At 42.0% G+C, this 15319-nt stretch overlaps 1 protein-coding gene across 1 annotated transcript; it reads right to left on the bottom strand.

The window, feature by feature from the left end:
• Window positions 1–429: 429 nt before the first annotated feature.
• On the bottom strand, window positions 430–12637 carry shc2 (SHC (Src homology 2 domain containing) transforming protein 2). Its single transcript, XM_070908512.1, has 12 exons — window positions 11819–12637; window positions 8474–8544; window positions 6050–6110; window positions 5659–5778; window positions 5243–5296; window positions 5005–5056; window positions 4468–4594; window positions 3510–3690; window positions 2830–2923; window positions 1292–1471; window positions 845–1173; window positions 430–558 (listed from the first exon to the last, which is right to left on the bottom strand). The coding sequence occupies exons 1-12, from the start codon at window positions 12602–12604 to the stop codon at window positions 430–432; spliced, it is 2184 nt and encodes a 727-aa protein (XP_070764613.1). The 5' UTR covers window positions 12605–12637.
• Between the last annotated feature and the right edge of the window lie 2682 nt (window positions 12638–15319).

The following is a 15319-nucleotide window of genomic DNA, read 5'->3' as shown; positions in this document are numbered from 1 at the left end:
TAGTAGAATTGTTCATGGAAAGAAATCCATGGGAAGATATCCTTCGTTCCAGATAAATATCCATCAGGGATAAGTGATTTCCATAGTTTTTTTGTGTTTCTTTTGCATGAGAACGCAATAATTCAGCTGTGAATGACAGGATGACAGTTTTAGGAACAGATTGAAGGTCAACATAGTCATTTTTTTCTCAAATCATAATTTTTATTATACATTTACTAAATAAATTTTAATAAAAAAAGTGTGAAAATTCTAAGGTGAACAACAACCAGCTATGTTTTCTTTAAATGGGACTTTTAAGGGACTTATACCAGTCTAATTCTTCTTAACATATAGTATTTTAAAATGGAAATTGCCTCCCTGATATCTGCATTTTCAATCATTAAATCATTTTAGGCATCACGCCTACCGTTCCATGCAGGGCCAGGTGGCTCACTGTTTCCTCCGGACCACCTGTTTGAGGTGGAGCTCACTCTCTGCTGCTACAATAGGCAGCTCGTTCTTCAGGTGGTACGCGATAAGGTGGCTGATGCTCTCAAATAACATATCTTTGGTTCGGACCTGTATGGAGGACAACAAAAGATGGGAGGATGTAAGTTATTGTGTTTATTACATAAGGCATAAACCTATAAATCCAGTTTGTTTTATTAAACAATGTTCAATGTTTATAAATGACATCCATTTATATGAAAATCAGCAAATTAAAAAAAACAACCACTTTGCAATTAGACCCGGTGCAGCTGTATTACATGCAAATATCTTAATTACGACTATTTTTCCTCCGCTGGCTTTTTATGAGACAAGTAAGAACTTGTAAGAAGCTGTTTTCACTTGCTGCCAGACTCACCACTCCCTCTGGGTCCACCAGCAGTAGGTGTTTGGGCAGGCCACAGTGCATGCCAGTTAGCACATACTGTCCTGGGTTGGTAGTGCTCTCCCGGACCAGGAAATCTCCATCTCGGACCAGGAGTCTCTCTGCGTCCCGCCTGCTCATGCGGCTGTGGTACCACGTCTCCCTGCGGAGCTGCTCCTCATTTGGGGCCACAGGGGCTCGACGGCGTGGAGGGCTGGGCCACTGGTCCTCCAGCACCCGGACACCTCCGGCTGCAGCAGACATACTGGACCCAGCAGCTCCGCCACAGGCCTCGTGGAGCTTCAGGGCGTCCTCAAAGGGCCCTACAGGGACAATGATGTTTCACAAATACAAGTGTGGTCACTCTACAGAATTATTCAAATCAAAAAATGAGTTCTTCTTCACTGTTTCTGTCACAATGTGTCACAGTAACTCACTTACTCATGTCAAAGAGGTCCTTTTTGGGACTGTCGGGTGCCCTGGCCCCTCTGTGTCCATCGGGTCCATGTGCCAGTGAGTCCAGGTTTTCCAGACTCTGGGTGTTAACGTACTGATGCTCCTCATAATCTCTGCTGCCTGGTGGCTGGCCATCAGCACACAGGTAACCATCTGATGTCAGACCTGAGAAAGACAGGTGCTCTCAACACATTGGACTTGAAGATATGTGTGTGTGTGTATGTGTAGTCATATGTATGTGTGTGACATTTTTATGTTTCTTATTTTTGGCCCCCTCTAGTGGTTGAAATCACAACCTGAAATATTGAGTTTTGTCTGACACCATACTGTGTGTGTGTGTGTGTGTGTGTGTGTGTGTGTGTGTGTGTGTGTGTGTGTGTGTACAGCTTATTTCCATTAATAAGCTAAGACAATGAAACCAGTTTTGCAGTATGTGCTAAAGTGGATGTGCATTGCTAATGATATTATTATAGACCAAATGTATGGAGCTTCTGGAGGGCCCTGGCAGCTGAATGGTTACAGCGCATGCCATGTTTCCAATGTCAGGTTTCCATTGGATATAATATTCATCCCCTCTCTCTTCCCTTGTTTCCTGTGTGCATCTTCACTAGTGACAAAAGTGAAAATGCAAAGAAAAATCTTTAAAAAGTAGGACGGATGCTTTTCACAATATTAATATAAAATATAAAAATGTTAACCCTAACCCTAACCCTCTTATCCATTATATCATAATGTCAATTGTCTTCTATATTACACTACTCTATTATAATTTTAATTCTCTTATTATTGGACTAGTGAAAAATACATTTGCATTTAGTTTTAAGTACATTGAACTGCACTAACCTAAATGAAAGATGATGTATATAAACAAAGTTTGATTGATTGAAGTTATTTAAAACAGCAGTAAAAGGTCAATATCTGCAGAAAAGCATACATACATTCATTGTTTTAGTAAAACAAAGTGACTTAATATCTTTTTTTAATGCCATAAAAATCAAACAAAGGATTTACCCTGAGAAACTGAGACCAGCAAATACTCCATGTTTCCTGAAAAGAATGGTGTGGTCTGCACTAAATTCCTCCTCAAAGTTGATAGAAGTATCAAGTATCGTAATAATCCAAATGGAATTCGGGGAATCTTGAGGACGCTCCGAGCTTCCCTCCTATCGAAGACGATAAACAACTTGAACCCAGAGTCTTGAACCAAGTCTTTTATCTGGAAGGCCATCCTGTATAAAGATCCTAATTCTATCATGGAGATCTCGAGAAGGGTCCAAACACTGAGCTTCTGTTTGTGCCAGAAGGTAAGTATATTTTATTCAAGGCACAAAGTGCAGTGATGACTGGACGTGTACAACAATAGGTCACACAAATTTCAACCATTTTCAGAGAGAAAAGTACACACACCTTCACCCCCTTTAGTCTATTCTCTATTAAAGCCTATTGTTCTACTAAATCATCTCTCTGATAAACTGGTTTGTTTCCCAGATGTTATACCTGTCTACTGCCACAGGGTGTCTCACCTGAACTGCTGGTGGTCTCAGTGTCCCAGTGAAGTTCATAGCACAGCTGACCAGGGGGATAAGATGCTTGCTCCCTCCTAGCTGGCGAGCCCATCTGCAAACCCACATATACACCAGAAGAACACATCCTAAATACATTTGTGTCTCCATACCTGAATGGACAACTCTCTCATCTCTCGTCCCCACATAATGTCGTTTTGAAGCACTCTATTTGAAACATTAGCTACGCCCTGTCACCATATTTTGCTGTCAGGGAGAGAGCGGTGATTTCTCTCACCCGGTAGGCAACAGAGGAGCCCAGGCTCTTTGTGTAATCACATCTATCTTTGGAAATTATGATGCAGGCACATCAGGGAGACAGTTATGGAGTATATTTTCATGCTCCAACTGTTTAATTCCAGGTACACAATACTGGGAAGGAGCAGGAAAACATATCAGTCACCAGTTTATGAGGGAGCTATCAAAGAGTTTAGCTTGAGTCTGGCCGTCAATGTCTGGTAAAGGTTCCTCATGCACTACTTGAGAATGACCAGATGTAGCTTCCATTACATCTGTGATGACATTAGATGGTAAGGTTGCATGATGGTGATTAGTCTGAAGAAACTATGCTGCACAGCTAAGGAAAGTCCAGAACCTGAGCTGACTTTATGCTGTTTCCAAAATCATGTCTGGAGATTCACCTGTGCTGCGGTCTTGCTCTGTGGTTGGGTGTGGATGTGACCCAGCAGGGCTCCACTGGATCTGAGCCTGGAGTCCACCACTCCCCCAACAGGGGGCTCCTTCCCTGGGATGCTGTTGTAGTAATCATGCTCAGATGAGTCCTCGTCCTCCCCCCACATCGGCTCCTCTGTCCTGGCAGACCTGAAGAGGGTTATATGTGAAAAGATACATTTTATGCAGGTCCAGCAGCTAAATGTCTATATAAATACAGTGAGAACAGTATTACAGAAATTGATACCACAACTTCTATATTCTAAACAGTAATTATGCTTTTTATACTGATATTAATAGTATTAATAATGATAAGGAGAACTGGGTTCTCAAATTGATTCAGTCCGATCAGATGACATCTCCACATCCGAAAGTAATCTATATGAATCTGTGATTTATATAGATCACCAGAGCTGCTGCAGCTGGCAGCAGGAAGGCATTCATCTGAAACCAGAATAGAAAAGTCTGGAGTTCCTCCAGTGTCTGCAGTGGTATCACTGCAAACACCTGAGGTTTGATCGAAAGGGTGAGAATCAATATTATAAGATGGATTTTAAGGTAATATAATAACAAACTATCATGTCTCCTTGTCATAAATAAGAAAGAGATCTGAGAGTTGTACAGTGGATCATGTTGGAAAATGCGACTCAGCTCTTTCATGCTGGCCTGTATTTATGTCAAAGTAAGTAAGATGTTAACTTAGTAACTTAGAACTTTATTAGCTGCAAGTGTCAACAAGTTTAAAGCTTTCATGTATATAAAAGTTGGGTTGCTGTTTACATTTCTATACTAGTAGTGTTGTGGAAATATGCTGCAAATCAATGATTTACTTTTGTGTCATCACTCCACAAAAGGACAATGCCAAAAAGTCTTTCAAGGCTTTTCATCTTTTCATAGAAGCATAGAAGAATCATTTTGTCATGTTACCTCTCCACAGATGCCATGGTTTTGGGAGGACTATGTAGGTACTGTTTGAACTGCAGCTCGAAGGCTTGGCCGATGGTACTGATGACACTCTGGGCTAAACCGTCTGAGCACTCCAGGATGTGACATGCTGAAGGAGAAAAAAAAAGAGAAGACGTTTTTCCAACTGCCACATACTTTTAAGATCCTGGCTCAGTATAAGAAAAACACTACTTTAAGCATTTCTTTACAAAACACTATATGGTAATTAGATTTTTTAATGGGGGGGATATCTTGCTCAAACATTTTAGTAATTTATAGACTAAACCAAGGCCTGTAGTAGATGTCATAGTCTACTTTCATATCAGGAATAACTTCATTGGATAATTATTTTGTTTCGAAATGGTGGATATGCTATAATGTAACTTTTTAGTATTACAAAAATAAAACGCATGTAGGAGTGAGCTTCCCTCTGAGTAATCCATGTTTAAGATTCAGTATTGTATAAACATAGTTATGAAACAGGCAATAAAGCAGAAGGAGAGGTTTTTCAGGACATACCTCTCTGATTCACAGGGTCTTTGGCCACATATGCAACATAATCAGGCGTGTCCTGCAACAGACAGGAGGAAACATTCAATTAGACCAGACCAGTTAGACATATATAACTAAATTAAAGCCCTCATTGATTCTTTCGGTCATGAGATTGGAAACCAGTAAAATGGGATCCAGTCAGATACGTGCAGTCTGCCAAAATGTCCATTCCAACAACAACAACATAAAGGAGAGCTGCACTCACAGTGTCTCCCCCAGAGGCGAATGAGATGGACTGCATGGGATGGTGTGCTATCACCTGAAAGAGACAAGTGGATAAAACAGAGGCAGAGGTTTGTATTCAGTATTCTACTTTTACATCTCATCATTCGTTAAAGTGGATATAGACAACACAAATGGACAAGAAGACCAGAGATGCCAAAATACAAATTATTGTTTCAATGAAATATTTATTAGGTGAGAAAACCGAATAATAATTGATAAATTGACACATATTATTGCTGAAAGTTGACTTTTTAATTTGTTCATTGTCAGGGAGGAAGCTTCTTTTTACCAGCGGTAGACAACAACATTTACATTAAATTAACATTAAAGGCCATTTGGGCAAATGTATCAGTCTAATCCTTGAACAGATTAATTTATGGTAGTGTAGCATCATACCTGTCGGGTGGTAGGGATAAGCAGACCGAGGCCATCTATGGAAATATTGACTGCAATACTCATGCCTGCAAATCGCAGGTTACTCTTCCCCATAATGGACTGAAGAGCTTTGTTCAGGGCCTATATGGGAAAAAAAATACAGTAAATCACATATTTACTTTACTGTACTTAGATTCAGAAAACAGAAATGCCATGCTGTATTTACTGTAGTTGAAAAGCCAGAGAGCATCACACAAAGTTACTTTCATAGACAGTCTTAAGTTTCTTAAAACCACTGTACTATCCTGTGTGGTAACTTCAACTTCATGTAAGTATAAAACCATGTATGCTTTAGTAACAATATAATAAATATAATGAAACATGCACAGTGAGATTAAAGTTTACTACTAACCTTCCTCCTCCAAGCTCCCTTTCCGCCTGGCACAGCTTCACACAGCCTGTTGATAGCTTCCCTAATTAGGGGAATGAAGAAAGGTCAAAGGTCAGACTATAGTGGGCCACGCTGGCCACTGATCAAATGGCTATAAGGACACATTTATTATCTAATAATCATGTAGATTCCTATTAACTGAGCACCCACATATTAATAATTCAGTGACAACCATGTGAGGAGTATAACTGGGATTAAACGTTTGAAATGTTGAGCCGGTGGTCAGGGCTACAAAAAAACTGCTGCATCACAATGATGGAAAAACCTGAGGTTAAACATGAACAGAAGCTTTGTGTTCCCTCCCTCGGGCTAAGGTCATAGGTCACAGACCCATTACAGTTCAACGGTCAAGAAAAGGTTTCCAGCAGGTCTGTTCACATGTACTAAACTAGTTCTAGCCACTGATGTTCAAGGACCTCACAAAGAAAACAGATAAACAATTAATCAAAGACATGTTTAACTCCGTACTGAATGAGGGAAGAAGTGTCACTATAATTTGAGCCAAAATAAAGTGCCTGAGGTCTGTGCAATTCCACACGTATGGCATTATTCCCATTTATTTTCCACAGTGCAATTCGCTCAGTAGATTTGTTACAGTGAAGCTGCTATAACTCCTGGGAATGGGCGTTCAGAGCCTCTTCCCCTTGTGTGTCTGATGATCGGGAGTGAGGCGTAATGTGGATTTGAGGCTGGAGCTCTCACTGCCAGGGGACAGCGGGGACAGCAGTCAAGAACCCAGTTGCTCCTATCAAGTGGCTTGTAAATATTTAAAAAGGGCCCCTCTCGAGTAAAGGTCTTCTCAGGGATTTTTGACAAACACTGCAATGTTCGAATGACTCATGCTGATGAGAGGGCACAGGGAGGAGGAGGAGGGAGATGGGCTGTTGTTGTTTTTGTCTGCAGGCTCAGTATCGGCTCTGCAATAAAATGCTGGGCCTAATTATCACTGGTGTTGCTGTTTAACATCGTGACACAGAGAGTACTGTTGGGAGAATGCGCCTTCTTCAAATCTAGGAGCCGAAGTACATTTTTGAAATTCTGCCAACCACTGAATGTTTTGTTGTGGTTTTGTGACTAAATTAACTTCTGTATAAGTCAGCAAGCTGGAAAAAAAGGCCAGCTCTGGATGCATAATAAAGGCTCTGCTGCTTTTGAGTGACATCCAGCAACAATTAACATGCAGTAAAAGTTTGTTAGATTGATTAAGACATTTGGCCTTGTGGGACAGATGGTCAGCCCCATGTTCCCCAAAGACCCTGGCCTCATGTCGTTAGCCTCACTGGAAAAACTGGAAGTTTGTTTTAAAGCTGTCATTGATAAACTGCCTTAGGCATTCTACTGAATAGAAACAGCTGCTGTGAATTGAACTTAGGGCGAAATTCAGGCACTGAAGATTGACTATATAGTCAACAAACAAATCATCATCAATGCACTAAAACAATCATGACTGAACTGATCAGTCATACTACAATAAAAGCGAGTGTTGTCAGTTTATGCTCGGTATGGTTTCTGCCTTCGCTAATGTTTTGTTTTGTTGTTTTGTTTTGAACTCTCTTCTCCCCCCTCCTCCCCCTCCTCATGAAGTTAGAACCGCAGACATTATCCAGCAGGGTGCGTTCAGGGGACCACTGCAGCTTTCTACAGTCATTAGCAAGCATCATCAATAATAGATCTCCCTCTCTATCACTCCATCTCTGCTGCCTCCTCCCCCTGCACTTAAGCCTTGGATGCACGGTGGGCTCAGATTACTGACGATCGATTGTGGAGGAGAGAGAGGAGGGTGAGAGACAGCGAGGGAGGGGGGGGAGTGCACTCCTCCCATGAGGCCGAGGATTGCAAAGAACCCTGCTTCTATAACAATAACATCACATGATGTAGGGCATAAAAACACACCAGCACAGACATATTAAGACCCTGAGGTATAGTTTTATGATCTGTCATGCCACAGAGCACATATACAGCAGCTTTGTTTGTCTCTGGGACACACAACACTATATTGCTGCCATTGTGCACAACCATGTGACTTTAGTTTTGATTCACATTTTTTTTACTTGCATTGTCATTACATTTCCTCTGAAACTGGTTGAGCAGGGTTTGGTGAAATGAAGTACAAGAAATTTCAAAAATGTGTTGTTGTCAATGAAACAAGAATTAGGTTTCTCTACATTTCTATAAAGTTAGCTGTTTTAAACCAAAAGCTACAGGTGTGACTGTATGATCTTATCATTGACATAATAATAAGAATTATTTTCTTACTCAGCCCTGAACTGAAACACCGCTGGTAGCAATTTGATATCATGGTGGCTGATACTTCAGTTAGTCCAATACATCTTGGATCAAATTCTCCTGACTCATCACTACCCATAGAGCTGGTCACCAGCTTACCTTGTCACCTGAGTCCGCGTGTTGAAGTCCAGCGAGCGCATTGACTTCAAAACTTCAATGCAGCCCATGTACTGCAAAAAGAAACAAACCAAACAGAAAAATTAAAACAGGTTTTGAAATATGGTTTTGGAGATTAGATATCTCAAAAATGTTGGGTCACTTCAAAAGTAAATGGTGAACTCATTATGGGAAAGTTACCAGCTTTCTGAGGACGTTAACTTGCATAATAAATAAGCATCTGTATGTTTCAAATATAGAAAAGGTTGCATTTGGAGTAAAACGTGTATGTACAAATCTTTTATTATGTAATCCTCTGTAGGTAAGCATGGCTATTTCCAATGATGCATCATAATCTAACTCAAATCCACATGTAGGCCATTAAAGTGTACTCCAGCGGGTAGCAGTCAGCTGAGCAGCTTCCTAATAGCTGTCAGGTTGGGGTGCTAATGGCACCTTGACTAGATTAGCAGCACTAAGAGCTCCAAATCATGGACAAACTGCAGCGTCTCAGGCCTCTGGGGGATGTTAAGGGTGTGAGTGTGTTTGTGTATGCTATCAATGTGTGTGTCATCATCAGTAAATATCTGTACTAACTAACCCTCTGACTATGGCACATTCACAGCATTGATTAATGTTACAAATTCATGACTATGGCTGTGACCATTGACTGTGAAAGGCAACGTCAGTGACCGGTCCTTTTGTAATTTCACCTGCTTGAGACTTCTCATACAAAATCTCTTCAGCGATATATCAGCGTGCATGATTTATAAACTCTTTGCAAAACTAATTTGGTGCTACATAATTTCCATCCTCTCCAACAGCACTTTAGCTCAGTCAATGTTCTGTTTGGTGCAGTTTCCAGGATTGTTAGTGACTGCAACATACAGAGAGAGAGAGAGAGAGAGAGAGAGAGAGAGAGAGAGAGAGAGAGAGAACCTTTGAGTCTGAGAGCTTAATGAGCTTTCTAACCCGATTTGGAGACGAGGGGAAGTCTTCCATCAGGAAAATTGTCTCTCTCTTTTTTCTTTCCCTCTCTCTGCCAATGCCTCCATTGTCACACACTCATCTCCTGATACAACGCATCCCCTCTTCTATCACCCTATCTGCAATCCTATCCTTTTGGCCAAGTCTCCACCACACTGTTCCTAGGACTACACGGGATACTGACTTTCCAAGAAGAATTCCTCAGAAATGTAATAACGCTGGCTGCCCTGTTCAAACTTTGTTGCATCGTGGCGGCCTTCTATGAGATAAATCATAGCCATTTTATGGTTTATCAATGCAGAAAAGGTCCTAAGCAAAGTACATTATCTAATATCTTCTCATCTTACCACTAAGGCAAGGCAAGATCAAGAGGCATGTATGTTGTGTAACGATGGATGGGCAGATGATACTGGGACACATGCTGAGGACAGCTGGATGTTACCAAACAGTATCTGGATAGTGTAGTGTAGTTGTTTTTCAGTACATACAGTCCTGTCTTGTTTGTAATTCACGTTGTGAGTGTGATGTTGTGGACAATAAAGTTCCTTCTAATTTCCCACTTTTGTATGGAAGGACCTTTGTGCAAACCACCAATAGCAACAAAAAATGACATTACAGATATTCATAGTTTGACAGAGAAATACTGTGCGCCAGATTGTAAGGGAACACTATAAAATTATAGCAGTCTGGTTTTAATACAGCTCTCTAAATGATAGCCACTTTGGCAGCTGCAGCGCTGTGTTTGATGGTTGCTGCAGCGTCCTGGCTGTCAAAGATGGCAGATGCAGGCCAGACACAGAGCCTGACAAAGAGAAAGTGTAAAGGAGGAAACCAATTCTAAGAATCATATTTGTGTCTTTCCCAGCAGAAGAGTGACTGTGTGTGTCTGTGTGTGAGTGAGAGAGAGAGGTACTGAAACAGAAATAGGGGGGAGAGAGAGCGCTGTGCGCTATAGTAGCAATGCTGTTTGAAAATGGCACAGCACAGCAGAAATCTACTGTCACTTTGACACTAATACATGCAGCAAGTACTCCTCCCTGCATAGATTTACCACTGAAACACACATATGGTGCTGCTTTAGCTGCTGTGAAATGCATTTCAAACGTTAGCTTACGCAGGCCTAAAATCTAAAATGATTGCAGTACACCTTCAGATGACAACAATAAGCTGTTAAAAGCTCATTCTGATAATTTACTGAGATATCAATCAAATATTAGAGCAGCACTTGTTATGAATCCAGGACAGCCCGGCTGTATGGTGATCAGAGCTCATACGTTCTCATCACTGGACCCCTCCCGTACCAATCCAACCATCCTTTTCCACATCACATGATGCAAATGACTGTGATTAAACTTAACTGAATATAGGAATGAATGGTGCCTGTATAATGCCATTAGAAAGTGTGCTTGGGCCCCGGACTGGGCTAATCAAGAGCCATGTCATTAGTTTGAGCAGGGGGAGAGGGGGGAAGAGCAGTGCAAGAGGGGCGGATCGCTAAGAGGAGATCATTGACATTGACGTCAAGCAGTCTGCTTGGGATGGTAACCCTTTGTAAACATAAATCACAAGTACACACCGATGAAGATATATCTTCACTTACTTATAATCATTCTCATCTCTCTGGTGGGACAACCATCCACTTCTTTAGGTAGCCTGATCTTACTTTTAATAAATATTTAAAAAAGAGTTCACATACTATTTAAATTCATCATATAATGATACTAACTATGATAAAGATTGGGGTTCACTGTGCAGAGAGATTGTAAGTCACATTTAATAGATAAAATCTTATTGTTTCTTTGCATACACGGATGTAAACAACCCCGAAACCACACAAAGAACACCACTCCCACAAGCTTACAGTGAGAGCTCACAATCAGACTTAGCACTATAAATACAGGTTATTGTTTTAAGTGTAGTAAATGATGCATACAGTTTACAGTAAACAGTGTGGCCAAATAATGATCCTGACTACAGTCTGCGCACATCATTTCATGGTTTATCTTTCTCCACCCTGACGCCTGTGTGCTATCCTGACGCAGTCTCCCTACCAGCCACACCAAGCCATCTATCTGGATTAAATTATGTATTCCCCAGCCCTCGCAACATGAGCTGCATAACAAACTGCCTGGCACTGTGGTGTCCTTTTGTTTCCCACCCAGATGGAGAAACCTTTAAATGGGGCCATTAATATTATGTGATTCACTGAGAACCTGTGAGCAGTTAATTAATATGTGAGCACCAGAAAAATAAGTTATTTCTTTTTGTTGCACACACTTTCAAAACAAATCCTGAATGTTTACGTGTTCCTTTACAATGTGTATATAGTATGCATTAAAAAAAAGGTGCCCACTGACTCACCCTGACAATATAAGAGGCCCCTGGTCCTGCAATCTTCTTGTCGGGGTGCAGCCAGCCTTGAGAGGGTTTGTGGATGAAGCTACCCTTCTGGGTGAAGTCCTCTCCCCCAAGCCACATGCCTTCCACCCTTGTCCTGCGGTTCATTCCTGACCTGGAGCTGCTAGAACCCCCAGGGCTCGCCATGGCCTCTGTGGCCCCAAATACGTGCCCTCCTGGACTGGCAGAGTTTGCCGCTGCAACTGCCCTCTGCCCTCGAATGGCCTGCAGGGAACAGGGGGTGACACACACAGGGTCACAGGAGTTAAGCACTGCTGCGAGACTGGCCACTGGGCCACTGGCTGAGATGATACCACTTGGCCTGTGTGATGATGAAGAATGGGAGACAGAGGCCTGGGAAGGAGCTGCTGCTGCCTTGCCCGAGTCTTTGCTAGAGCTGGAGCTGGAGCTGGAGTTGGATGGGCTCCGGCTGAGCAGAGAGTTGGAGAACTTCCACTGGGGCATCTTAGGGATGAGCATGCAGAAGGTAGTGGTGGCATCCTGCTCCCCATCCAGGCAAGGGGAGTCAGCCAGGGCTGCAGCCCCAGCAGAGGAGGACGATCTGGCACTGGGATCCAGAGGAGGCAGGGGAGGCAGGGGAGGCAGAGGAGGCAGAGGAAGGCTCTGGGTGGAGGAGGGGACCACCGGTGTGGCCACAACTTTTCCGCTCATAGCTAAGCTCTGCATCAGGTCATCGGAGGAGGTCACAGACTCGTTGCGAAAGCGGCCATACTTTGGCTTAAGGAGCATGCCCGGAGGAGCCGCCTGAAGCAGGAGCTGAGGGAGGATAACTGCCAGAGGATGAGGGGGGGGAAGGGGAAAGGGGGAAGGGGAGGGGGGGAGAGGCGTAATGGAAGAAGGGGAGAAAACTAGAGAGAGAATCTTCCAGGTGGAGTCCTATATCCTTGTCAACTGAATGCTGTCTGGTCCCGTCCACACACACGCACACACACTGTCTCATGCCACTCTCCTCTCTGTCTGAGCTGGCCTGCTTCCTTTCACTGCCTTAGGCAAGCTCGCTCGTATGCTCCCAGTCTCTCTCTCTCTCTCTCTCTTTGGATGATGTCATTGGGTCTATTAGCCCTGCCCTGCCCAGCTGCTCTCAGACTGTATTAGCTAAAACACATCTGCCTGAACCACCCTACTCTCCACACATGCACACACACACACACACACACACACACACACACACACACACACACACACACACACACACTCACACACACTCACACTCACACACACATTCATACTCTACAGAGCGCCTATTTTTTTTCAATATAAAAGGAAATTCTGCACATGATCTTTAGGCTAGGTTAACAGTACTGAACAATGCTGTTAATGTATGAACTGAGGCATCAACAAAAAATAGCAATGATATTAAGATTACATTACTAAGGGTTACTCAAAGCAAAATCAGCACTCTTTTCTGTCTCTCTCTTGATGATAAATATTGAATTTGAAAAGACATAATGATTTCTGCTTGCTTTTTTTTGTTACTGAGGTGAGGAAGCTAAACATATGAAGAATAAGCCAGCGTTCCTTGGTTCCAGCATGGAGCAAACCTGACATAAAGTGGGAGTTGACATGGTTGCCCGGTATTTGGTCCCCACTGTCAATGCAATTTGCAATAAGCATCTGCCATAATCAGTCTCCTTAAAGGAATGTTCTTCATGTGTAGAAAGCTAAAAATGCATACAAGAGTATTGATTGTGAATGTGTGTGTAAATGCCAGCATGAGTCTCATCTAATTAGTTAAAGTGTATTTTGTGCGAGTCGATGTGTGTGTATGAGGGTGAGTGTGTAATTCCATTTGTCCTGGCAACAGGACGTTGTTAAGAAAACTTAACAAAGGCAACAATGCAGCCACTCTCATAAGGGAGTATATGTCTGAAAACATCCACCCTATCCCATCTGTCTGAATTCTCCTCCCAACTACCCTCCCATCTGCCTCCCCAGAGAGCAATCAGCCATCTCAGCATGATCCTTTTAGCTCCTCACTAGCACCCTCCCTCATTCCTTTTCCTCACTCCCAGTCAAATCATTTCCAATCCTTTTTCCAGTTCACTATTTTTCACTCACAATTATAATTTCCCATTTTACACAAAGGTAACGTAAGGTATGCACCAGCAGTCAGAATTGTGGAGTGAGCAGGGATTTGCACTGTGCAACTTCTTTTTGTGGTTGTCAAATCATGCACACAGGTGGGAGCGAATGCAAGGTATTAATAAAAGATGTCTTTTATCATGTTAGGAATGTTCCACCATAGCCACAGAGTTTATTCAGTTTGGGAAAATAAAGAAGGGAATAGTGACATTAAATGCTAAAAGAACAGATCAAGAAGCCTGGATGCCTTTTGATGGGGTCAAAAACATCTGCAAATACACACAGTTGTGAGCAACGTCTGCATTGATTGTGAAATAACCGAATAGTCAGGGTCATCTGCCTCGCAAAAAAGACGGGTAATCTACTTACTAAATAATGCCGCCTACACAGACAAGGAAAGAGAAAGGCTCATTATGTTTGTATCAATTGCTTAAATTCAATTAAGCAAGTCATTACAATTTGTTTAGTCCCATTATCAGTTTGTATAGTGGTGTAAGACCACATTATCTGTGACCAAAGAACAACACAGTAAACAAACAAACTACACTGACCAAAATATGCTCAAATTGTGCATTGCTAATGCTACTGACACAGCATTTGTAAACTAAAAGCTATTTAGAAAGACATCAGAGCAGGAAGCTTACCTATTTGTCAGGCTCGGATGAGAAGGGGGATGAAAATATGATCCAGCCCGGTCAACTTCAAATGACTTTCATAAGAGAAAAGCAATGTGTTTGCCTCATCTATCATAGTACAAATGAGCTGTATGGTTGAATAAGAGAACAATTTAATTTCACTAGTCAGGAGACCCTGACACCACCGCCACTGCCATCCCACCTTCTTCCAAACAGCCAACCACTTCTTGTTTGTTTGCTACAGAGAAGTTACTGATAAACCAGGTGGAATCAATGCATGTTGACAGATGCACAAGTAGCTGGTCTTCCTCAGTACGGTCTGTCCCCTTTTCTGTCAAAAAACAAATATCTGCTCTTGCAACATATTCTACACTAAATCAAAATAGGTATAGAACCATTATTACTTCAAGCCAAATTGAATAAAATTATTTTTAAACCAAAAGTGTAATTTCCATAAATAATGATTGATTACTTAATTGCATCTGATGTTACACTGCACGTTCAATCACTCAACTATACTGTGATTTTCTGTATGTGAAGAGTTAACATTTACCTCCTGCCTTTGGTAGTTTGCATATACAAGTGGAACAAATCCTGCTGTGAATACACCACCACTCATTAGCCGCCATTACCTTGACAACAGTGATTACAACGAAGAACAAGAACATAGGTTACTTGCAACACAGAATCCTCCAACTGTATTGTTTGGTTAAAATGTAAAGAGAGT

This window comes from Enoplosus armatus, chromosome 7, assembly GCF_043641665.1.
Source record: "Enoplosus armatus isolate fEnoArm2 chromosome 7, fEnoArm2.hap1, whole genome shotgun sequence".
NCBI lineage: Eukaryota > Metazoa > Chordata > Actinopteri > Centrarchiformes > Enoplosidae > Enoplosus > Enoplosus armatus.
Note: the sequence above shows the minus strand (reverse complement) of the source record. Positions and strands in the feature narration are given on the sequence as shown.